Here is a 25,908-nt window from a genome sequence, read left to right on the forward strand (position 1 = left end):
TTTCACATTTTTAAATAATCATAAACTAGAATTTCATCTCCGATATAGGAATTCAAAATAGCATTTTACTTTTACTGTCTCATGGGATTTCTATTTACATATTTACATAATTATTTTTGAATAAAGACGGTTAAATCTAATTTACTTGATAATGTCAGGTCTTACCTTTTCCAGTTTTGAAAGAGCAAGAGAGTAACAGTCTTTGGCTCTGAATTGCATGAATCTCATGTTGGCTGGGTGAGTAAGCTCTGTGATAATACTGAGACTGGAAAACAACCTACATTTCAAAAGAACAATTGTATTACACTAACAATCCAATATTGTATTTTTTTTATATAACAACATATTTATGAGTGAGTAATTCCTAGCCTTAGGCAAAAAAGTATATCCAATTACAACAGTAGACAATGCCACATAAAATCTGTACAACGCTGGAAAAAATGAAACACCATTTCCTCAAAAATATTTTAACACAATAAGAAAAATAAATTCAGTAATTTGGCTTTTATTAGACATTTTCTCTTTACAATTATGGGATAGCATAGAAGAGAAACTCATAAAGCTGATTTAAGAAGTTACAAGGTTACTTTGTGGATGGCACTGAAACAGAAATTTATAAAGATAAATATGCTGATTGGCAAAAATTTCACATAATGAGCTTCTTGTCTATTATGTGAGCTCTTTCACGTCCTATGGCTTTCATTCTCATAGCATGCTGTTTTTAAATGTCAGATCTTGCTACAACAAACTTCTGAGGTGAGGAAATGATTTATATAAAATTTCATTGTAATGAATTGGGGCCAAGCTAAAGCATCGATAGTGTTCTCCAGAGTATCCTGAGAATTTTTTCAGAGGGCCCATGGCTTCACATGAACTTTCTTCCCATTTGACACTCCCTCAAATATATACCAAAATGTGCACACATACATGCAGGCTCACACAAGATTTCCTTCCCCAGAGAAAAGGTGCAGGATAATACAACAATAAATGCTTTTTCTTTTTGCTGTTGTTGATGATCTGATCCTTACCTGATATCTATGCATGCCTGATTGCTTGACTTGTTTAAATATTTTGGTATTGTCTGTGGCATCCACTTCTGTGATAATCAGCTTTGTTTTCCATATGTATGATATGTCTTTAAACTAAGTTACAACCACTTAAAATTCCAATCACTAGGTTGAATCCATACCTAGAACTCAGGGAGCAGACTCACTATAAATATGCAGAATATAAACAGCCTGTTTGTGGGGCTCAGGAACAAATCAGCTCCTGCTGTTCTCAATTTATGCTCATTTGGTCATGTGGGTGCTGTTACTTCCATGTGCCCGAGTGCTTGATGTGGTAATGCTTCATTTAAAATGGGAGCCCTGTCCCTGAACCCCAGCACTGCAGATGAGTTTTTACCTTTCCTCAGGTCTAACTCTGGAAGGAAGGCTGATGGATGAAGTGTCAGGACTGCTCCCTCCTACTGAGGAGAGTAGGCCTTCCCTACCGCCTACAGGGCCTTTCTTAGCCTTCAGCCCAGGCTTCTGATTATCTGCCTCTCAGGTTTGTTTCCATTGAGCTTTAGTCACCATTCCAGTTAAGACACTAACACTGTGTTTTTTTGCAGAGTTATCAGTGAAACTTAGACATCCTCTTGTCCATTAGCCCAAATGGACTAACTGGGCCTTGCCTAATTAAGGCCTTTGAGAGCTAGGATATTATCGGGTATTCTGTGAAATCTTTTAATAAAAGTAAGAAATAGAGCCAGTATTATATGGCTTAATCTCTACTTTGAGAATAAATACTATCATAGTTCTTGATTTAGGTAAATTTTAATAATTGTTATTGAAATAATATCAGCAAAACAACAACCAGGATATAATTTCTTTTGCTGACTTTTAATGTTAAAAATATAGTAATTTTATTTGTGCAACTGATAACTTTCTCAATAAATCTGTGACCTTAAATTCATTCCAGAAACTCTAAATATCAGATTCTGCAGAGAAAGGATGCAGCAAAGCATGAAGCTAGTGGCTACACACAAAAGGTCCTGTCTTTTAGTAACAACGTTATTACTATTTTCTTAACTTTTTTCTTTTTTTCATGTTATTTATACCTGAAATACCATTTCTTTTCTGTTTAATTTTCTCCTGAATCTCTATATTATGAATTCACAACCGATATTTTAAGTGGCTCTCAAATCCAATCAAGATGAAACTTAAAAATTTTTTAAAGCCAGAATAATCCTCTGCACTGTGGCTCCCAACTATTTGATTTATTGATTATAATACCTGTTGGCCTCTACAGCCTTCTGGTTGGTTTTATTCACGCCTTAGCTTTTCTAGTAGATCACAACATCTAGAAAGGCAAGGTTTCCCTCTCAGTGCTTACGACCTTATATTCCTTTAATTAGTAAATTGTTGTTAAACAGTTTCTCAATTCATGTTTGTGCATTTGAGATGAAATCTTGATGAAGAGGGTACTGAATTTAAATAGATTAGCTTATGTAGAAACACTGTATTACCAATATTTCACATGATTTTGTTTTAGCAGCTCTATTCTCACTCAAAAGTCACCCATGATAGTATATTCAATAAATAAAAAGTTATTTTCTCAAAAACTCTTTAAAAATTAGAAAAGTGGCCTGATGGAAAAATATGTCAATTGACTTTTGGGTTGGCACACTCCATCTGGTAGGCCTGGGAAATGCCACCAACTGCCAAATCTCATACCATCTGGGAGTTTCAAAGTATTTATTTAAGAAATATTTTAAAATAACAATGTCACTGAAGATATTCACCATAATATGGTTGTCACAGACAAAATTCAATCATCTGTGGAAATAGAAAATAAAATGAAAAGTGGGACAAAAATGAATCAATGAACACAAAGCCTTATAGACTCATGCTGACAATAAATCCTATAGTCATGCACTGAACTTTAAAAAGAAAAATTAACTAATCTAAGTTTCTCCTCTTCGTCTTTTGCTTTTTTTTCCACTTTGGTGGATAACACAGGTGCATAAACAATAATTATAAATCACTATTCCAAGAGTTGTCTATGTGTTAACTCATGTAATCTTCACATCAGGCAGAAGCCCTCTCATTTTGTGTTTCCATCTGTACTCTCTCCTTCCCTAGGAAAAGCTGAGGGTGTGTGGCACCACCCTTACTCTATCTTTTCAGTATCTTTAGATGTGAAGTGGTCTGTGCCAAGCATTGAGGAGAGGTAAGCCCTGCAGGGCGAGTCTTGTGGTTGTCCAGTATTGCTCTTGACCACGGTTCTCAAGGGTGAATTTGAAAAGCCCACTTAGGCCTCTACCAAAGTCACATCCCCCTGCCTAATATTTTTATCTCTAGCTGCCTGACTTCTGTGGATCTCAATAGTTTCCAACTCATATTAGAAATCAAGAGAGTCACATTACCTCTTCAAATTGCAGAAAACTACTCTATGATTTACCTCCAATTATTAGTTTAAAGATGAGGAAACTGAGGCACAAAGAGACAAAATAATATGTTCAAGGTAACATTCTAGCAGGTGGTAGAGCCTGGGTTGCACCACAGCATTAGGTTCTGAAGCTTCCCCTCACCATTATAATAAAGAGGAAGGTAGACCAATGTAAGAAAACACAGATGATCCAAATAAAATAAATTATTAACAATAGGTAGTGACAGATTGGTATTTCATATATTAAAGATCCACTCTTTTAAAAATATTTTATAAATATTATTTATAAATCCACTTAGCCTTAACAAATAATTATCAAGTTTTTACTATTAGAAAGTTCCGGTCTTTAGGAGATAAACACATCAAGTAAGATTCCTGACTTTAAACAGTATAATATAATAAATGAAACAATAAACATTCACAAATTATAAGGACATACGTATTTTTCTAGGGGTGATAAATTGTGGCTGACTGAACACTCCTAGATTAAGTAGCATTAAAACATTAGTGAATGGATAGCTTATGAAGAACATTTAGGACAGTGTTGAGATAGATACAAGGCTAGAGATGAAATTTATGAGGAAAATGTAGCTACGAACTAATGAAAATCGTGTTTTACTTTTGGAACATTTTTATTTCCCTTAGAAACATGGTTTTTGGCCAGGCACAGTGACTCACTCCTTTAATCCCAGCACTTTGGGAGGCCAAGCTGGTGGATCACAAGATCAGGAGTTCAAGACCAGCCTGACCAACATGTGAAAACCCATCTCTACTAAAAATACAAAAATTTGCCAGGCGTGGTTGCACACACCTGTAATCCCAGCTACTTGGGAGGCTGAGGCAGGAGAATTGCTTGAACCCAATAGGTAGAGGTTGCAGTGAGCCAAGACCATGCCACTGCACTCCAGCCTGGGCAAGAAAGCGAGACTCAGTCTCAAAAAAATAAATATATTGTTTTTATCTTTAATACAAATCAGTATTCTCACTTTGAATAAAGTTCTTGGTTATTTAGATTGTTCTGCATATCATCCTTTTATAACACATTTTATCAAATAGAAGTATACACATGTATGTAGCTAGAAATACTTGGGGTCTTAACAAGAGTAAGTGAAAACATGATAGAATGACCCAGTCATTGTATTTGAGTGACTTCTGGGTTGAAATTAAATAGAACAACATAATTTTTGTGATGTGCTGCCATTTCTGTTCTACATAAATTAACCTATAACATTTATGTTATTTTGAACTGAGAAACTGAATGTATTAGCTAAGCCTGCCACCTAGTGAAAAATCTAGAACTAATACTTATATAATGAAACACTGTATGGTAATGCCCTTTATATCCACAGACTGTTACTTGTATTCAGTTATAACACATTATATTTACAAATTTGGTTGTCTAATAGATTTATTTAGGTTCCTTTGAAACACCAATACTGTAAATCTATTTCTGGGTCTTAAAATGAGCTAAATATAGTTTGCACATAGAACATTTTAGAATTAAAATGACATAATAAGTCTCCTTTTCCTGGGCACTAAAAACATAATAGAGCAATACTGTAATTAAAAAACATATACAGTTTGTTCTATTTTAAAACTTTATACAAGTACTTTGTGTTCTGACTCAGTGATGCAAATATAATTGTCTAGATATGTAAGATATCCATGAAAGAATTCTCTGCCAGCATTAATTTATTCAATAAATATTTTTATTAACCAACATTAGGATGAAAAACATACCATATATTCTATTTCACAGGCTACTGGGGGAACTCTGAAACTAGCTGTATTTGCATCATACAGCAAAACACACAAACATAAACATACAATCTGGAAAATGTTTATGACACTTTATTCAAAATTACTTACTGAGCTACATGTTACACAATAAATTCTGATTTGCCATGATACTGGATACTGGAAATAATGTTTTTAAGTAACAGGGTTATACATTAATATATAGGTATACGACACATTTAAATACACATAAAACACTAATTGGGATTTTTGGACTGCAATTGACTATTAATAGTAAAACAAATATAAATGTATGTAATCTTTCATAAATAATTTTACAATACTTCAGGAAGTCCGAGTTAGTCATAAATGACAGTATGATAAATATCAGGACTCTTCTGCATTCAAAAATCTTATCCATGAAAACCACAGCCAATCTAAACATTAAAAGTAGTTTTCACTATATAAAGGTATCACTCTTATATTTGTCAATGTTGAGTATTTTAAATTATTTACTTATATTTACGGTTATATTATTTTGAAATGTGTCATTTTTCATATGCATGTACGTGTTATTTCCTTAGTAAAATTTTGGCTACTTTTGCCAATCTAAAGACAATATTTTCTTTAAAAAAAAAAACAAAAACAAAAACAAACAAAACTGGCCCTTCTATGCTCTTATTATCCTGGCAATGTAGAAGTCTCTTAACTGGTCTGCTCACACCCACTCTTTCTCTTCCTGAAACAATTCTCTACATTGTACCCCAGTTATCTTTTAAACTTTCTCTGTCCTTCAGTTATTTCCTGTTATTCTTAAAATTCAGACCAACTTATGTACATACTTTACAAAGCCATGAAAATACGGCTTCTGAATTCCATTTCAACCTCCTCACACCAGTGTTCCTCTTGCTGTGCTCTAAGTCCTTGATTGGTCACTATCAGGATCTCAGAGCTTCATATATGCTGCCCCCATATACAGTGCTCTACCCATCCTTTTGCCCATTTAGTCTCTCTCCACTTTTCAGGTAAAAGATTATCAATTCCTCAGGAAGACATTACCTGACACATGAGACTAGAGCAAATATTCCTGTTATCTGGGTCTATGTACAATTCTACATATTTTCCCCAACAGTTGCCAAAGCTACAATTCTGTAGTTAAAATTTTAAATAACTTCCCTGCTAGACTATTAGCATTCTAAGACCCCCAGCTATGTCCACCTTGTTCATCACTGCAGCCACAGCAACCTGTATAGTCCTGACACTTAGTAGATGCTCCGTAAACCTGGGGGCCAAGCATAATACATTAACAAATTGCAGGCATGGCCACAGAAGTCATCCTGTCCTATTACAGATTTAATGCAGGATTTGCTCTTTTCCAAACAGACGACAAATCCATGACTTGTTTCAGTGTTTCCATTGACATTGTTCTTCATCTTACAAGTATGTTCAGCTTAAGTTTAGAAAACAAAAGCAAAAGCAGCAACCAAAAATCTTTGTATTAAAACAAAATCAATCAAGGGGAACTTCTCAACTAGGTCACTCCGGGACTTTTACCATACAATTTCTGCACCCATTCTGCACTAAACATTATTCTGTGTGCTCTTCAGAGAGACTTTTGTTTTCCAACTCCTAGAGAAAGTTTTCTTGTTTTTCTTGACTAAAGAAAAAGGGAGGAGGGGAGGGGAAGGGAGGGGAGGGGAAGGGAAGGGAGGGGAGGGGAGGGGAGGGGAGCAGAGGGGAGGGGAGGGGAGGGGAGGGGAGGGGAGGGGAGGGGAGGGGAGGGGAGGGGAGGGGAGGGGAATCTGTACCAGCATATGCCTAACATATTAAGTATGAACTTGAGAGGAAGAACTTAACATAGAATAACCTGCAGCAAGGTGTAAGGACACGAATAAGTGCATTCACCAAAGCCTGGAGAGTAAGCAAAGCAAAAGTCAGGAGGAGAACCACAATGGCATGGTTCCATGTACAGGAAGGAAAATTAAGTTCCAGAAAGGTGGATATCATGATCATGTGCAAAAAGCTCAAAGGGAGCACCAAGCACGGTGGCTCTTGAGGCCAGCCTTACCAACATGGAGATACCTTGTCTCTACTAAAAATACAAAATTAGCTGGGCATGGTGGTGCGTGCCTGTAGTCCCAGCTACTTGAGAGGCTGAGGCAGGAGAATCACTTGAACCCGGGAGACGGAGGTTGTGGTGAGTCCAGATTGTACCATTGAACTCCAGCCTGGACAAGAACAAAACTCCATCTTAAAAAAAAAAAAAATTCTCCTTATTGTCTTTGATATGCAGAAATGGTGTCTGGGAGGTGCTGAGCCAATTGCTTAGGATTCAAGGAGATTTTTCTGAGCAGAGGAGTGGAGATACGCTATTCTTCCAGGAAATCGCCTCTGGATTAGAGGTCGTCCCAGAGGAAATTTGCTGCTATAAAGGCCTACTAAGAGCGCCCCCTCTCCCAAAAAACAAACAAACAAACAAACTCATTATGACAGAAGGAACAAATCAGGGTAAGTGATAAATAAAAGTCCTGTCTATATGTGTATACCTATGTAACAAACCTGCACGTTCTGCACATGTATCCCGGAACTTACCAAAAAAACCTATATTTTTTTTAAAAAGGCCTGTCTTGGTCATTCTAGGACTCTCATGATGTCTGTAATTTACTTTTCTAAACACTTCAAAATAAAGAATGTGATAGGTGCACGCATTGGTTTAAGTTAAACACCAGGTGCAGCTAGCATTCTAGGTCATCACCTAAGCAGCCCACTTTGGTTTATAATCTGACAGTTGACAAGGCATTACTTCCGTTATCTGTACTTCTATCAGTGTCATAGGCCTTACTAATCAGCCCTTAGAAATTGACTCTTGATTGAGAATACTAATGGTGTTCTTTAAGATATAAGGATTAGTTGAAATATTTTAAAGATACTATTCACTCATGCATAATTAATGCATAAGAATTTAGTTCTCTTAGGGATGGGGCCCAAAGCTTTAATCCTAAATACTCTGATATCCAGCCATTGTGATTGGATTTCTAGTTGTCTGATGCTTACTGATGAGGGTAACTGGATCCTACCTCTGGAATGCTGTCATCTGCCTCTAAGGAATTTCATGCAAGGTGGTGGGTAGAGAACCTAAAAGGAGAGAAAACTGGGAGTAGGAGGAAGAGGGAAAAGGGACAGAGTTGAGATCAGTGTTATGTGTAGTAGATAATCAGTAATTATCCATGAGGGTTTCAGTGAAGCAGTGATGATCACAATTGATCACAGACTCGAATCTGGGTAAGGAAAGGAAAAAGCCCTCAGGTGACTCGGGTAAGTAAAAAGGTAGTCGGATCAGTGGATGACAGGTTCTAATGTGGTCAAATGATTATTAAGAGTTGGGGATATGAGAAGACATTAGATAGAAAATGAGGAGCACTACTCGGAGTGTTGAATGCTGTAAACTGAGAATGTGGAGTGTAAAATTATTCATAGCTCAAGATTTAGACTATGACCATGAGAACGGGTGGTGAAGGTCATATATTCAATGGGTCATCTATGTAAGATTGAAATCATCAATAATTATAATAGAACTAAAATCTTCAAGGAATGCAGAAGAGTCATCTGGAGGATGATAATTGACTATAACTATAAAATGCAACTCCCAACTCTGTGTGATTTTGGTCATTTATCTGTGTAAGTGATATTCCTATATCATAGAAACCTCCAAATGCCTGTGTTTTTTATCATATAAAACTAGCCTAGCTTAGCACACATAGATTAGAAGCGTACAACACAAATAAGGTTTCATAAATTTTGTTTCCTAAAAAACTACTGTTATATACTTGGAGAAATAATAGTAATGTCATCACAGGGTATAAGAAAGGAAAGAACAGAGGTAATTTCTTTGCAATTTGGGTTTTTAACAATTCTTTTGAAAAATTCTGCTTGAAACTATTCATTCTACATAAGAACTGTATTAACTTTAAAAATATACTGCTGAAGACAGATAAGCCTAATAGTTAAGGTATCCAAAGTTATTAATTAATTCATCCATCCATCCATCCATCCATCCATTCATTCATTCAGCAAGTGGTAATCACATCTTCAGCAAGACACTCAGAGAAGCTTAGCCTTTGCACACAGTTAGTTGCCATGTATGTATCTGTCCATAATTACTCTGGTGAGTTGTTTTAAATGACTAATTATGGCCTTCGAACCTCTCAGTAAGATAAGGATTTATTATTATTTTGAATCAAAATAATTCATCCAGAGAATATATAATAAAAGTTAAATCAATAGAAATGTCACCATAATAGAAATAAAACTCATGGTAAACTGAAAGTTTAAATAGCATGTTTAATTAAAAAGACCTAGAATCCTCTCCTTTTATATAACTAGCTTTTGCCAAGCATGAAATTAAAAAAAAACAAGGAATCACATGATTTTTACCCTACTCACTGGCTATAAATCTCATCCTTGCATTAATAGTCTACCTTGTAATTTCCTTTTATATTCTCTAGAGAAAAAAATTGTGAATGTATTTGTAATATTTTAAACAAGTTCTATCTACTGTCTTTTAAAAATGTACTGTTTAATACAGCTCACTAGTCACCTAGTTAGCTACATTCTAAGTGAATGCCGCATTATAATAACTTTAAAGTGTTTATTTCTTCTTCTGGAACAAGAGGTTCTTATGCAAATTCACGGTAGATTTTCCAGGTGCTTTGACAGATTCTTTAAATAACCAATCTCTGATCTTTACATTGACACTGCAAGGTGGGTTATTTCCTGCAGCATTTTATAGACGAGAAAAACTGAATCTTAATGAGGTTAGAAGGTCACAAAGTGTCTGCTGGAGCCTCTAGGTTGTGCCAGATAAAGTTTGCTGCTATACAGTCCAAGGTCTATGGCTTTTTCATTCTGCCACCTGGAAGTGGTAATTATACTGCTAGTAACATTAATAGCTAATATTTATTAAGTAATTAAAAACAACTAGCCATGTGCTAAGTAAGGCATTCTGTATTTCTAAATCTTTAATAATATTGTGATTAATACACTGAGATGCAGAGAAGGAAAATAATTTATCTAAGAAATTTACCAAAGTAATTTACCAAAAATAGGCAACTTGACTGGTACACACATCTAGGGTAGCTCCTTTGAATTTTGAACTCAAACAAGAAAGAAAAATAATTAATCTCAAGATATGCTTTGCTACAATATGAAAGTGGAATGAACATGGACGATGAGAAAATTGAGATTGTTTCATTTACCTCTGTAATTTGGTAACTCACATACTTTCTTTAGGTTTCTGCAAAATTCATACAACTGAAAAAAAAGATCTTTTTGATATTTAAATATTCAGATGAATTTAGAATCCTTCCAAGCAACACAGATGTCTTGACTGACAGATGAGACTGACCTTACTTACAGCATGCACCTTTCTCTGGTTGGAATTATTTACTGTTACCCAAAGACAACCATAATGGGGATTCATATCTCCATGAAATCAAATCCAATGAATCAAATTCAATGGGTACATTTAATTAACAAAACACAGGAAAATAGTAAAAATGATGTCACAATTTTGCTCCTAACAAGGGTAAATTACCTGTTCACAGCTGTGCAGTCGTTCAGTCCTAGCTATCCATTATGTAAACACAAATATTTGGCCATTGCTAGGCATAATACCAATATGAGAACGTGGACTGCTTGTCATAACTCTAGTTATGACATAACTAGACAAGACTACTAGTACGCACGATCTTCAAGAGTTTTGTTACTGTTAAACTATCTGAGAAAACAGATAGAGCATTCAATTTATTTTATGAGGAGCATTACTGATCTGGTGTTAAAAAATTAACTTTATGCAGTGCCAGTCACACATGACATGCTCAATAAGCATTTATTTTGTGGAAAAAAAAAAAAAAAGAAACATAAAGTCAGTGTGTCTCATGTTCATTCCTCACACAGTGTCAGTGTCAAATATTTTACCAATGTTTAGCACGAAACAAGTGGCAAGGTTGGATGATTCAGCCACTTACCTGAAGAGAGTCTGCACATTCACAATGGTTTTGGCATCTGCCATGTAGTCTTCTTCGGCACTCATGGTGCTCTCTTTGTCCACAACCACCATGTTGGCAGCAAAGGTCACTCCACACCTGAGTAAGTCATCTAGGCTTTGGTAAAAATCAACAGAGAAAAATGAACATTAAATAAATCACAACGTTACAATCAGTGCTAAAATCTTGTACTATCCCCTGTGCTTACATAAGTTGCCTTTAGCGGTGGCTTTTACAGAGTGTGCACAGGTAGCTGAATAATAATACAATATTATCTACTTATATAAAATAATTTTTATTTTGGGTACTTTACATGTCATTAGATCTCAGCTGTTTCAAAGCATGTGTGTTAAAATATTTTATTTAATGATTTTTATTGATTATATACATGGAATATGGAATAAACCCATTTTGCAATAAAATAGAGCATGTTAGAAATTTGTTTTTACAGTTAACATACTTCTTCAAAGACACACATTTACATTTTTTAAAACTTCTAAGGTAATTTTGGTAAGAAAGCAATAAGTGCTGTTAATTTAGATGGTCAAGCTTAATGAAAAAATATAAAACTATGAAATGTTTATTTTTAAATGTTTATTATTCCTTTATGTGAGATCTATGTGTTATAGATTGGTTCTACACAACCAAGAGCATGTAAAACATACAAATATCTGTTGTATGCAAGCCTACTGTTTAGCCAGCCTAAGTTTTTGGGCAAGTGACTGAATAACCTGATTTCTTTGGCTGGATGAAGTAATTGCTAAAGTAGGAAACACATACCTGTGAGCTAAAATAGAGTCAGTCTTCTTCCCTATTACTCATTAAAAAAAATCTTACCTATCATTCTCCCAGTGAATTAAAAGAAAATGTTTACCGTTAAAACTGAAACAGGGAACCATTATTCTCATTGCCTCTGCTTCATGCAAACTAGAAAAGTAGAACTGAATTGGATAACGGAGACTAAACTTGAATGAGTACAAGAATGTTCTAGGTACAGAGTTGATTGAAGACAGGTAAGAAAAGATAGGTTAACTGATTTCCATATCTTCTGATTTAAAATAGGATGTTTACAGCTTAAAGAGCAGTAATTTCTCTTAGGTTTTTAAATTGAAGAGTGAAGTCCCTGAGGATCTTTTCCAAGTGCATGATTGGATGAGTTAGCCATGTCACGTTACAGGGAATTATTTTCCTTTATGGGAAGGCGGGAGGCAGGATTTCTTACTCTGTTATTAGGCGAGAGGGTATTACCAAAGCCTTGAGTCCAAGATCCCCAGGAGTAGTCCAGAAAAAATATTTCGCTTGAATCAGGAACAATGGTCTGTGGCAGAGATTTTATGGCTAAAACTGTGGAAACAGAATGTTATTCCAAATAAATTTCCTATGATAAGAGGGGCCAGGACCATAACATCGAACCACTATGATGACTTCAAGTTTAAGTGCCTAGGGATACTTGGGTCTTTCTTTTATTCAGAAAATGTATCATAATTTTTCTTATTTATTAAAGTACATTAAAAAAGAAAGAGTTAGATGGAAAATGAATATGGGATGGCCCTTTATGGACCATCAAAATGATGCTTAAGTCATAAGTCTTCAAACCACCTTATTATAATTTCACATCACTTTCTCATATTTCAGCTTTCACAATCTTTTCTCTTCATTAAAAAAAATCTTCATTATAATTACCTATATATGAAAAGGAAAGTATAGGGCAGTCGAGGATAAGAATGACTGGATAAGTATATATGCATAGAAGTGAAGATAGGAAAGATGAATATTTAATCATCAATAATTGAATGACGTTGAAGTGAACCCTTGGCCAAAACTTCACTTTAAGAGTACCTGTGCTTAAAAGATAAATGTTACATATACCCATATTTATTGGTTAATTCCAGTCTCAAAAATACTGGCTGCTATAGTTTACTCATAACCTTGTCAAATTATCATAAAATGTGAATTTAAATCTATATAGAAAATAGATAAATTTGGAACATTTCTGAACCATGTAGAAGCTTTTTAAATTTTTTGTTTTAAGGTTATACTATTCTTTTTCTATTTAGTACTGCACTTAATTTTTTATAAGTAAGCTGCCAACTTATTCTTATAACTCCTGTCCATCATAATTTCTGCAAAGCGATTGCCTTATTTTTTCCTTACTATGGTTGCTTTACACAGTGTGGCCAGCAGATGGCAGAACAAGAAAGTCAATCTAGATGGAAACATGTTATAGGGATAACTGGCAAAGCCTCCCTAGACTGCCTTTTGCAAGCACGAGAATGAGAAATGTGTGAGTGTAAAGAAGTGTTGATGAATGCATTTTAATTCATTCAAAGAGGTATTTTTAAAGAAAAATTTCAAACACAAGCAAAAGAAAATAATTGTTAGGTGAACATACCTATCACCAGACCAACAATTAACAATTTGTAGCCAATTATGGTTTATTTCTGTTCCTAGGAATTTGATACTCTCAATTCTGTACTCCCTCTCCATAAGAACTTTTATAAAGGAAGAATCTACTTCATAGTTTACATCAGAAAAGGCAGATAGGAGGTTTATTCTTTATCCTTTTTAAGCATACTGTTTTTCCAATCAATTTTAACAGAACACTGTCATTTCAAAAGATTTCCAAAAAGATTACTGGTTATAAAACATGTGTAGAATTTAAATAGTAATTTTAGTACATCTAACTACGTTTTATTTACATGGTTACTACTGTGATAACTGATCATGTAAATTATATTAATGTAGAATGGAGGCTAAACATATTTTAGACTGGTTGATCTTTATTGTATCCACAGCAGTAAACGCTTTCAAAGTTATAAAACTTTGCTTTCTTTAACATCAACAGAACAAAATGTAAAAGTTAAGGTTCTCAACTGGTCAATTTTAACATTTTATTTTGAAGGCTCTAGCTGACATTTTTTAGAAGTGGAAAAGTAACATTATTTCAAGTATGTTAGCTTTTTGATCTTTTATTTATGTATATTTTTAATGTCACGATGATGCATGTATAAGAATTTGTATTTAATTAGTAATGTATTAAAAACATATGACCTTTTAATTAACAAATATTTTAGAAATTATAAATTCTGACATGTGACTAAACTCTTAACAAACTGCTCCAATTTTTAAATCTAAGTTAAAATGAGCATTTCTAAGTTATTTTAAAGTTTCATAAGGCTATCAATACATCACAATGTTGCATCTTTAGTTTTCTCTAACACTATGTCAATAGTAATAATATTGTTATAGATGACACAAAACTAAAAATAGCATTAGAAACTGAGCAAAACTGACAAAATTGACATGCAGCAAGATTTGTTTTAATTCAACAACAGATTACTGCTTAGAAAGTGTAATACAAGATGTATAACACGAAAACATAAGCTCTACATGCAAAATATATCATGTTTGCAGTACTGACATGGCAAATCACACTCATCATGCAGTGACAAGGCACAGCACATGACACACCACAGGACACTACACTAGTCAGCGCCAAAGACTTTGCCACCTACTTGTCAATAGAGCCCACCATGTAGTAAACCATTGGAAACCAACAGATTGCATCCAGAAAATGCATATCTGGCCTAAGTAGTAGATGGGTTACAAAATGAAACACAACGTCACAACAGTGGCAGCACTTCTAGGGAAAGGAAGTAAGTTGACTTAGTTTGCATTTCCAAACTGCTGACAAATTTTAAGTGCTTTTTTTCTTAACATTAACTAGAAAATGTCATTTGCACTTGTTATGAATCATACAGTGCCCTCAGAATTATAAAAACAAGTTGTATTTCAGCTTTCTAAATCAGAAACATTATGGCATAATTCTGCAAAACTATGGAATTTATATTCTTAATTACGACTAAGAAATCTTATAAATAAATTTAAAAGTCATCCATGCAGAGGAAGCCTTGTAAAATAAAAAACTAAGGCATTTTTTTAGATGATCTAAAGCAGTAGGTACTAATGCCTATTAGTAAGCAACTATTAAGCATGCCCATTAAGAACAACATTCTCTAAGGGAGATATGTATAATCGCAACATACCCTATATAATATCTCAGTATGTCAAATAAATCTAGTAAATATGCTCATGTAAAATATGTATTTTATAAAATTATAATGAAATTAATTCATCTTTTATTGATTGACTCAATATATATCATTAAAGAAACATGACTGAAATTTTTACTTATATACATATTGGAGGAAATAAACCATAAACCAGAAAGCTTCCTTAGAAATTGCTTAATCTACTGTAGTCATTTTACAAAGTTATTAATTCCTTCACGTATCTTTTCACTCAGTATATATGTATCCAAAATTTTTATTTACTAGACATTTTAATACACTCAGGCATATGCAAAAAAACCTGTTAGCATGTAAGAAGTACAGCATTTAAAAAATTCATGCACAAAATCATACAATTCTATTATATATTTTATTCTGTAAAAGCAAACAATATCTTATACGTAGGAGGCAGAATTGAGGAACATTTCAGAGAGCTGATATTTAATCTGAATATTAAAGGATTAGAAAGAGTTTGTTTAGCATAAGAGGAAAAGGAAATTCTAGGCCAAGAAAACTGTAGCACCTACAAGCCTCCCTGGCTAGATAAACTGTTTTTGTCTCCCTGACTTATTTCTCTCTTGAGGATAACAACGATCTTGTTGATCATCCTTCTAGCTCTTTACACTCTGAAGAAAAAGAATGCTCAATGCAGCAAAGCATTACAGAAAAAAAAAAAAACTTGTAAAGAATACCATTATTTTAATCTTGATTAACTTTCTCCTATCATTAATTTTCTTTATGGTCATTAAAATAACCCAATATTATTATATCTTACAAAAGTACCACAATCATTCTTAAAAACCTCACTTATTTAGTTTATAAGTTATTTTCACTTTTTGCTGTTAAATAGTGCAGTTATCAGTTCTTTGCAGTACCTTGCTATTCTATTTAATGCTGGTATTCACATCTTCGGAGGACTTTCTTTTCTTTCCTTTTTTTTAAAACATTGATTTTTATCATTACCCAAAACATTCATAGAAGGGATATTAGTGGATCACCATCTATAAATAGTTTTAACGATACTGATACATGTTTTCAACAAATATCATAATCAAATGTACATTCTAGTAGCAGTTCTGATAGTGCCTTATGGCAGAGATTTCTAGTTATACCCTTTCTAGGCATTGTCCTGCTTCTTAAAATTAGCAGGGCTATTTTAATTGCTGATTCAAAACTCTCCACATCTCTCTCACCCTGCCTTGTGAGTGACTGGAGAAGCATATATGAGGATGCAGGTACCGTAAGAGTGGGCAACACTGAGCTGCTGTGCTGATCTGAAAAATCCCTTCACCTATGTCTGGAGGTCACTGTGGACAAAGTAAGTCTTCATTTTCTGCCACCCTGAGTTAAAAATGAAGATAAGACCTTTCTATTCTGTTTATTGTCTGGTAGAGAATATAAAAGCTAACTGGCCATCAAATTGAATCATTGTTATGCTTTAAGAAACTCATGAATTTCAGTCACATGCAACTCTACCACAAATATGTACTTACAATAGGCAAGCAATGTGCCAAATCCTTGGAAATTGCTTTAACTTCTGTATTGTGGTAGCATGGTTCATCTTTACGTGAATTCAGCTATGTTACAAGATAAATGAAGTCACCTGAACCCTGCTAAATATATAATCCTGATGAAAGATATCTAAGGTAAGTGGTCTATTATGCTGTATTCTTTCCAAAATTTAATTTTGTATAACGGATAGATTCATCTACTGTAGCTATTGAAAAAGATAGCTTAAACGGAAATTGAAATGTAAAGAATGAATTCTGCATTTACACGTATTATGCCAGCTCACTTAAATACATTGTCAACAGTGTTCATGGCACCAACCTGCTTAGTAATTGAGTAACATAAATGACATCATAGGCTCACAATAAAACTATTTTTTAATCATTGGGAGGCAGCTAATTGGCAAGTATAACCTTTATATTGGGAAGCATTATTATTGAAAAACATTAAGCAAAAACATAAAACACTCCAAAAATGTCCTTTTCCTACATTGTGTCCCCAAGGTACCGATGAGGTTTTATATTTAAAAAAAATTATGCAGAATAAAATGTATGCATTTAAAAAAATCTGACTACTAAATAGAGAAGACTTATTTATATTAGGAATTACATTAAGGAAAACTGGTGAAAATAATTGACAGATTTAACTCTACAGCTTATTGCAAACAGATTAATAAGGAACAAATGTCAAAAACTGTTACTTATATCAAATTTGTAAACCGAAGTTGCTTAGTACATAAAGAAGTATTTTATAATTAATGAAAAAGATAAACATGACCAAAAAATAGATCCAGAAGGAATACATATACATGGACCAAAACTAAACAAAACAACACAGGCTAAATTAACTGATAATAAACAAAATAAAAATTCAACAGACACAAAAAGTAACTGAGTTAGTAAACAGAAGAAAAATGAGCACATTCATTAATGAGTCCTAACTGTAATTCTATTAAAAAAAGATGACTGCTTATGAGCCAAAGCCTTATATTCTTGTAGAAATTCTCATAATAAAATTTGCCATTCAAATATTAACCAGTGACTGTTAGAAAGTAAAAAAAGGTTTTCAAATTTGTATGAATTTGTAAAATTCACAACCATTATTTAGTTCCCATTTAATAATAATAAAAACTTAATTTCTTTATTTCAAGTTCAAGAAATAGTATAGTATGCTTTTATGAGCACAGTTTATTTTGTTAACATTTCCTAATTCCACTTTAAAGAAGTTTATTCCTTGCTAGACAATATAAAATAATTTAATTTTAACTACTTAAATAAATGTACTTTTTTCTTAATTGGATTTTCATATAAATCCCTCCATCAGGTTGAAGAATAACAGTGTTATTTTCTTGATTCACAGAAGAAAAAATGATATTTATTTTCTTCCTTTTATGAGCCAGATATTGCACTAGGATTTTATATACATTATCTACATCATCTCACAATAAGTAGTTAAGATAAATGTTTTAACTATTTTACAAATCAGAAATATGTGGCTAAAAAGACTCAGTAGCATTTAACAGGCCTATCAGGAGATTAAATTTAGAACTTATCTCAGATCTGAATGAGTCTGAGTTTGAATTTTAAAAATAAGAACACTGACATCAGGCATTTTATCATTAATTATAAAATAAGCTGAAGTTTACTTGGCACCATTATGTGGAAAGAAGGTTGATTTAATAAATGGATAGTGTGAACAAGACTTTGATAAATATTAAGAGCAAAAGCCTGGATCTTTCACTTCATCGTTATGTAGCTTTGGGTAATATATTCTAGCTTTTGACTTTCTTTTCTATCTTTTACATGAGATGGTGTTAAAATGACTAGATGACCTTTAAGGTTGGGGTGGTAATCAAAATATTTAAAATCAGTATGGCACGACAGATCAAACAGAACAGATGGCCAACCAGTAAGAACTGACACCAGCTCTAATGAACCAGTACCAACTAAAAGATGTTTTTCAATATGAGTGAATTTTATTTAATTACCATTTGAGATCTAGAAAGCTTTCTATTTGGAAACATTGTAAACACTTATTTTGGCATATTATGTGTATAAATATTATAAGTTTAATTTACATTTTAAAATTCCATGCTATTATTTCTGTTATATTGAATTAATTGGCCTTTCAACTAAATTTTTAAAATAGCCACATACTAAATACTCTTTTCAGCAGTATTCGTGTGAATTTAAACTAACGTAAAACCCTCAAAACTAACTAATAATTCTAATTAGTTTCACTAATACAATGAAGTGCATGCAATCATCGTTGTACAAATTCCTATAACATGGAAATATTGTAAAGAAGAAACTCTCATATTCCTTTGTGATAATGTAAGATAGACTGCAAAATGCTGTCCATTTCAGAGCAACAGGCATCTCATTGTTTAAAAAAAAAAGAATTGCATAAAACTTCCTGGAACATTATTAATTGGTGTTCAGTTTCAGTTTCCTCATTCTGAACCAAAGGAACAGAGGACAACAAATAAGAATATTAGACACACTTTCAGGAAGTACACAGAAAGCTGGTATATTTTACAGCATGCACTTTGAACCTAACCCTTTGAAATAAAGTCAAATCTTGCAAGAATTATTTAATAACAATATAGTGTAAATTGTTAGATTCCAAAATGTAAACCATCAGGAAGGCAAAGGGAACTTTTAATGCAAAAATAATTCAAAGTTAAGACATACTTTTGTTTTCTTTTTCTTTTTTTTTTTGAGACGGAGTTTCGCTCTTGTTACCCAGGCTGGAGTACAATGGCGCGATCTCGGCTCACCGCAACCTCCGCCTCCTGGGTTCAGGCAATTCTCCTGCCTCAGCCTCCCGAGTAGCTGGGATTACAGGCACGCGCCACCGTGCCCAGCTAATTTTTTGTATTTTTAGTAGAGACGGGGTTTCACCATGTTGACCAGGATGGTCTCGATCTCTTGACCTCGTGATCCACCCGCCTCGGCCTCCCAAAGTGCTGGGATTACAGGCTTGAGCCACCGCGCCCAGCCATATTTTTGTTTTCAAAAAGAATGAGCAAGCAATGTATATTTTTTTCATATACCAAAAACCTGTAAATTGAAAGAAAAATAAAATAGAAATTTCATAAAAAGGTCTAATTCAAGAACTGGCCATGAAAAACGTCATTCACCCTCTTTGTGTCTCTGTTACATCCTCTTAAAATAAGAGACAAGTGTTGTGGCCATGTCACACAGCTTTCGGTTTATTTAAATGTTTATATTGTAATTTGAGATTTTAAACTGCTCGGCACATCTGTCTAAGACTAAAATATCACTATGTATGTATTGTAAATATGTGACTGTGGGACTAGAATGTAAAATAAATTGTGTAGTGTGATGACTGGCATGTAGTAAATGATCAATAGTCATTATAATTATGAATACAGGATGGAGGTAAATAATACTAACTTTATTGAATAATCCTTATGGTTTTATTAAAATGAATTATTCTCTGATAAAAGTCACATCTATGTTTATACAGAAATACAGTTGTCAGTAATTAGGAGAAGTAGTTTTCAGATTAATCTGTGATTGATCAAGGAATGAAGACTGGCTATACAGTTCATTCTTTCATTCCTTGATCAATCACAATATTGATTTTATAATCTGAATACACAAATCAATCATTCAGTAACAGACATATTTGTAACCTGTTTATTCAAAACCAAATAGAAAGGGATTGATTTGGTTACAGCTACTCTAAAATCTACATCAGACATACAAGTGAAGCACTCGTAATCCACATCAGACATAAAGAACTTCTGAGCTCCTGCCACCTGCCTGATGTTGGAAATGAAGACTTAGAGATTTGAGATAAGATTACTTAGCAAGACTGGAGACTGAAAATGAGGAGTCCACTTCTGTTCACAGAGTAAACCCCAGTCCCAAATATTAAGAGACTGATTTTTGGTAGGGAGGTTTACACTTCAGGACAAGAAACTATCTTGAAATTATGTAAAGAGGAGGAAAATACAATTTTGTCCTTAGTCCTAACAGAAGGATGCCGTAAACACAGTTCCACTTTTTTTCAAGTCCCTTCCTATCTTCCTGTCTGTAACCTGGTACCTAAATTGATCCAGTTTGATCCAAGCCATACAAGTAGGAGCTACTCTAAGCAATGTTTGCAAATGCCCTTAACTTAAATTCTACTTTCAGGACAGTGGATATATCATAAGTCAAAGAAGTCAAAGCTGACACATTTGAACTCACATAGTCAGGTATCTCTTGTGTGGCAGCTCAGCCAATTCCTCAGAGCTTCCTACCAGAGATGCTTCAGAATTAAGGCTATGTTTGAAAGAAGTGATTTGCAACCACTGTGTTGCCACAGACATACCGCAACATAACTTTGATTGGTCTAAATTTTATTTTAACAAGCTTTTATTTCTTCTGAAATTTGGTCCAAGTTTCTGTTCCCCTACATTTACCCTAAATATGCCTCAGCTTTCCTTAGATGCCAAAGAGGTATAGAAAAAGTCATTGAGTAATCATATCTGAAAATTCTGCAAGTGAAAATTCTACGAGTATGCTAAATTTCTGGAATCAATTATTCTTAAAGTGATGATGCTAAGAAAGTTGCATCAGTAAGTGTTTTGATATTGGTATAGTCAGAATAACCAACACCATAAAGTTATAATGTACTAAGGAGATGTCTCTCTTATGAGAAACCTCTTTTGATAATTTTGAAAGGCAGAGACAAGGCAACAGAATTTTGCCTGATTTATTAATAGTTCATCTTCACATTTGCAACAGATTGGAATGGAAGAGAAGAGTGAGAGAATTTTAAAATATGGTATTAATCTAAAGACACCTGCTACTAATTTCCAGTCAAACAGACGGATATTATAATTTTAAAATAAAATGGCTTTGACCGTTGCATTCAGTGACCTATATTTATATTTGCAAATATAAATATATTTAAGAATTTTGAAATGCTTAAGTAGTCTTATGTAACAAAAGCAAACCAATCCAGTATTTTCAAAATAAATGTACATGGTAAAGCATAACGCCTATTATGTTATAGACTGTATGGTTTAACAGTGGTCCAATCATAACTTACGATGATGCTTTTTATTATAACATATAAAAATGGATCAGTAAATGCTTTTCAGATAATTAATGGTTCTTTAGAAAGACAAAAAAAATTGTCCAGTTTTGGCAGAGATTTGTCACGCTTAGTTGATTAATTTAAGGAAAATTGCAGTAATTATTTCAGTGGCCTGTTTCCTGTGGTATTATGAGTAGATGATCACTTGTAAAACAGTTTTAAATACAATTCTCAGAATATCCCAGCGATATTTTAAGTAGTATTTCTGAAACATAATCATATTCAATGATATATTTTGTATCACAGCATACAATATATCTCCCAATGGATCATTTACCATAATGTACCTGATTTAAAATACTATCAGCATATTATAGACAATTATTTCTGATACACATTAATATAATATTAAAAAGTTTGTCTTAATTGTGTATCTTAAAATATACTTACGGGTTATCCAATAGCAGTACTATGGGATTAAGTTCTTTCTTTGGTCTATAGTATGCCCTGAGAGGAACAATAAAGTTATACAATCCATTTCCAGCTGTCTCAGCTGCAACTATAATTAGTTTATTTTTGAATCCATAGGCTTTTGCATCCTCATAGTAGTTATGCTGGCAACTCTAAAGAAGAAAAATTATACAAAGAAATGCCATTTTTATATTCCATTAAAATTTGGTGAAAACATTTGAGACATATGAAAATGTAAAATTAATCTAACCATGTAAATACTTATTTTCTAACAAATTTGAAAATAGTTACATTTTTCTATGCCCATTTCTGCTGCAGTAAAAAATAAAAGTGTGCATTGACCAGAAAAATGAATTGCTGGTTTGTAGCCTGATGTTGAAAGAGTCAACAATTTATGTGTGTGTTTTTTTTTGGGGGTGGCGATGGAGTCTTGCTCTGTTGCCCAGGCTGGTGTGCAGTGGCGTGATCTCTGCTAGCAACTTCTGCCTCCCGATTTCAAGAAATTCTCTGCCTCAGCCTCCTGAGTAGCTGGGATTACAGGCATCTGCAGCTATTTCCAGCTAATTTTTTTCTTTTAGTACAGATGGGGTTTCACTATCTTGGCCAGGCTAGTCTTGAACTCCTGACTTCGTGATCCACCTGCCTTAGCCTCCCAAAGTGCTCGGATTACAGGTGTGAGCCACCACACCAGGCCTTGTTTTATTGTAAACTAAAACTTGCTGCAAGAGGACATCAAGGTATGCTCTTTTTTTGAAATGGAGTCTAGCTTTGTTGCTAGACTGGAGTGCAATGGCGCAATCTCGGCTCACTGCAACCTCTGCCTCCTGGGTTCGAGCAATTCTTCTGCCTCAGACTCCCAAGTAGCTAGGACTACAGTCGCACACCAGCAAGCCCAGTTAATTTTTGTATTTTTTTTTTTTTTAGTAGAAATGGGGTTTCACCATGTTGGCCAGTATGGTCTCAATCTATTGACCTAGTGATCTGCCCACGCTGGCCTCCCAAAGTGCTGGGATTATAGGTGTGAGCCACTGCGCCTGGCCCAAGGTATACATTTTTACAAATTAATTTTCTCTGATTTTCATTTCTAGAAATATAGTGATACCATAATTAGGACATAACTAGGTATAATTAGGATATAGGATAATTAGGATATAATATCATAATTAGGATATCCCAGTAACTTCAGGAACATTCCCAGTACCAAATGCTTAAAGTGATGAAGAAAAAAAAAACGGAACAAAAAACTCCAACTGTCTACATGCATATTTGAGCCGGCAAGATAATGATGTGAATACTCAAATGTAAAATACCCAATAACAACAACAAAAACAAGAACAAAGCATTACCAAACTCATCGTTGGCCTAAAGGCATTTTGCTATTTCATGGAGTCTAGTATTTGACAGAATTAGCATTTTTAACTCAATATTATTTTCAGCTAAATTATCTGCATGGAGAACTGTTTTGATGCTCTGCTATTTATCCTTCACATGTCTCTATGTGCATTTCTTATTTACGTGAGTTGATATTACTTAATTCTCTGGAATATTTATCACCTCTGGATGATAAAAATATCAGAATACTTTTTTTCTTTTCCTTCTTTTTTTTTTGAGACAATGTCTCACTCTTGCCGCCCAGACTGGACTGAGGGTAGCACAATCACTCCTGACTGAAGCCTCAACTTTCCAGGCTCAGGAGATTCTACTACCTCAGCCCCCGAGTAGCTGGGACTACTGGTGGGCACCAGCACACTCGGCTAATTTTTGTATTTTTGTAGAGACAGGGTCCTGGGCTCAAGCAATCCACCCACCTCATCCTCCCAAAATGCTGGGATTACAGGCATGACTCACAATGCCCGGCCACCACTAGAATATTCTTTGCCATTATTTTTTAATAAAAATTACAAAACACTGGTGAAAGCAAGGCACGATGAGTAAACAGAAAAAATCATAACAACATAACTAGACTCACAAATATTACTAATTTAGAAATAAAATTCAGAATATAAAATGAGCACATTTAATGTTTAAAGAAACAAAAGAAAGCATTTAAAGCATGAGAAAAGAAAAAGAGCTCTTTAAATCTAAACTACTTCTCTGTATCTTCTCAAACTGAACAGTGTAACTCAAAAGATTACTTAAATCACATATAAGACGCAGCAAAGGGATCACATGCAGGACAGAATGAAAGAACCCAAAATGAAAGGCAGAGAAGAAAAGAAACAGAACCTAGGGTGAAAAAATTAAGACCTGAAAGCTATCATGAGACTACCTAACATTTATTTAATCAGAATATCTGAAAAAGAGCTAAGAATCAGAAAGAAACCTTATTCAAGGCCGGGTGCGGTGGCTCACGCCTATAATCCCAGCACTTTGGGAGGCTGAGGCGGGCAGATTATGAGGTCAAGAGATCGAGACCATCCTGGTCAACATGGTGAAACCCCGTCTCTACTAAAAATACAAAAATTAGCTGGGCACGGTGGCGTGTGCCTGTAATCCCAGCTACTTGGGTGCTGAGGCAGGAGAATTGCTTGAACCCAGGAGGCAGAGGTTGCCATGAGCCAAGATCATGCCATTGCACTCCAGCCTGGGTAACAAGAGCGAAACTCCATCTCAAAAAAAAAAAAAAAGAAAGAGGAACCTTATTCAAGTAAATATTGACTAAGAATTTTTGAGAAGTGATGAAAAAAACAAATGAGAAGATCTTAAAAGCAGCCACAGAGAAAAGAGCCACATCTACAGGAAAAAACAATTGGAATGGTACCTGACTTTTCAGCCATTATTCTGAGACCAGAAGGCAGTAAACTAAGTCCTTAAAGTGCTAAAAGAAAAAAAAACTGAACTAACAGCCTGGACTTGGATACAAAGTAATGAGAATGAGAGCAAAGTAAGAACATTTCAAGGAAAACCATAATTAAAAGGATTCACCACCACCAGAATCTCCTTAACAGAATTTAAAAATTATTATTATTATACTTTAAGTTCTGGGGTACATGTGCAGAACATGCAGGTTTGGTACACAGGTATACAACACGCCATAGTGGTTTGCTGTATCCATCACCCCATTATCTACATTACGTAGTTTTCCTAATGCTAACCCTCCCTACTTCCCCACCCCTGAAATGCCCCACTGTGTGATGTTCCCCTCCCTGTGTCCATGTGTTCTCATTGTTCAACTCCCACTTATGAGTGAGAACATGTGGTGTTTGGTTTTCTGTCTTTGTGTTAGTTTGCTGAGAATGATGGTTTCCAGCTTCATCCATGTCCCTGCAAAGGACATGAACTCATCCTTTTCTTATGGCTGCACAGTAGTCCATGGTGTATATGTGACACATTTTCTTTATCCAGTCTATCATTGATGGGCATTTGGGTTGGTTCCAAGTCTTTGCTATTGTGAACAGTGCTGCAATAAACATACATGTGCATATGTCTCTATAATGGAACAATTTATAATCATTTGGGTATATACCCAGTAATGGGATTGCTGGGTCAAATGGTATTTCTAGTTCTAGATCCTTGAGGAATCACCACACTGTCTTCCACAATGGTTGAACTAGTTTACACTCCCACTCACAGTGTAAAAGCTTTCCTAT

At 34.3% G+C, this 25,908-nt stretch overlaps 1 protein-coding gene across 20 annotated transcripts in view; it reads right to left on the reverse strand.

The window, feature by feature from the left end:
• KCNT2 (potassium sodium-activated channel subfamily T member 2) overlaps positions 1-25,908 on the reverse strand; it is a 430,036-nt gene that overhangs the window by 70,579 nt on the left and 333,549 nt on the right. For 11 of the 20 annotated variants that reach the window (XM_078355168.1, XM_078355167.1, XM_035279080.3 and 8 more), the window contains exons 19-22: positions 22,298-22,470; positions 14,729-14,800; positions 11,196-11,330; positions 166-277 (exon numbers count right to left, since the gene is read on the reverse strand). In XM_078355168.1, the coding sequence (XP_078211294.1) occupies positions 166-277; positions 11,196-11,330; positions 14,729-14,800; positions 22,298-22,470 (492 nt within the window). The remainder of the gene's footprint in view (positions 1-165; positions 278-11,195; positions 11,331-14,728; positions 14,801-22,297; positions 22,471-25,908) is intronic. The other 9 variants (XM_078355173.1, XM_078355170.1, XM_078355171.1 and 6 more) reach the window with 1 other exon arrangement.

Source organism: Callithrix jacchus, chromosome 18, assembly GCF_049354715.1.
Source record: "Callithrix jacchus isolate 240 chromosome 18, calJac240_pri, whole genome shotgun sequence".
NCBI lineage: Eukaryota > Metazoa > Chordata > Mammalia > Primates > Cebidae > Callithrix > Callithrix jacchus.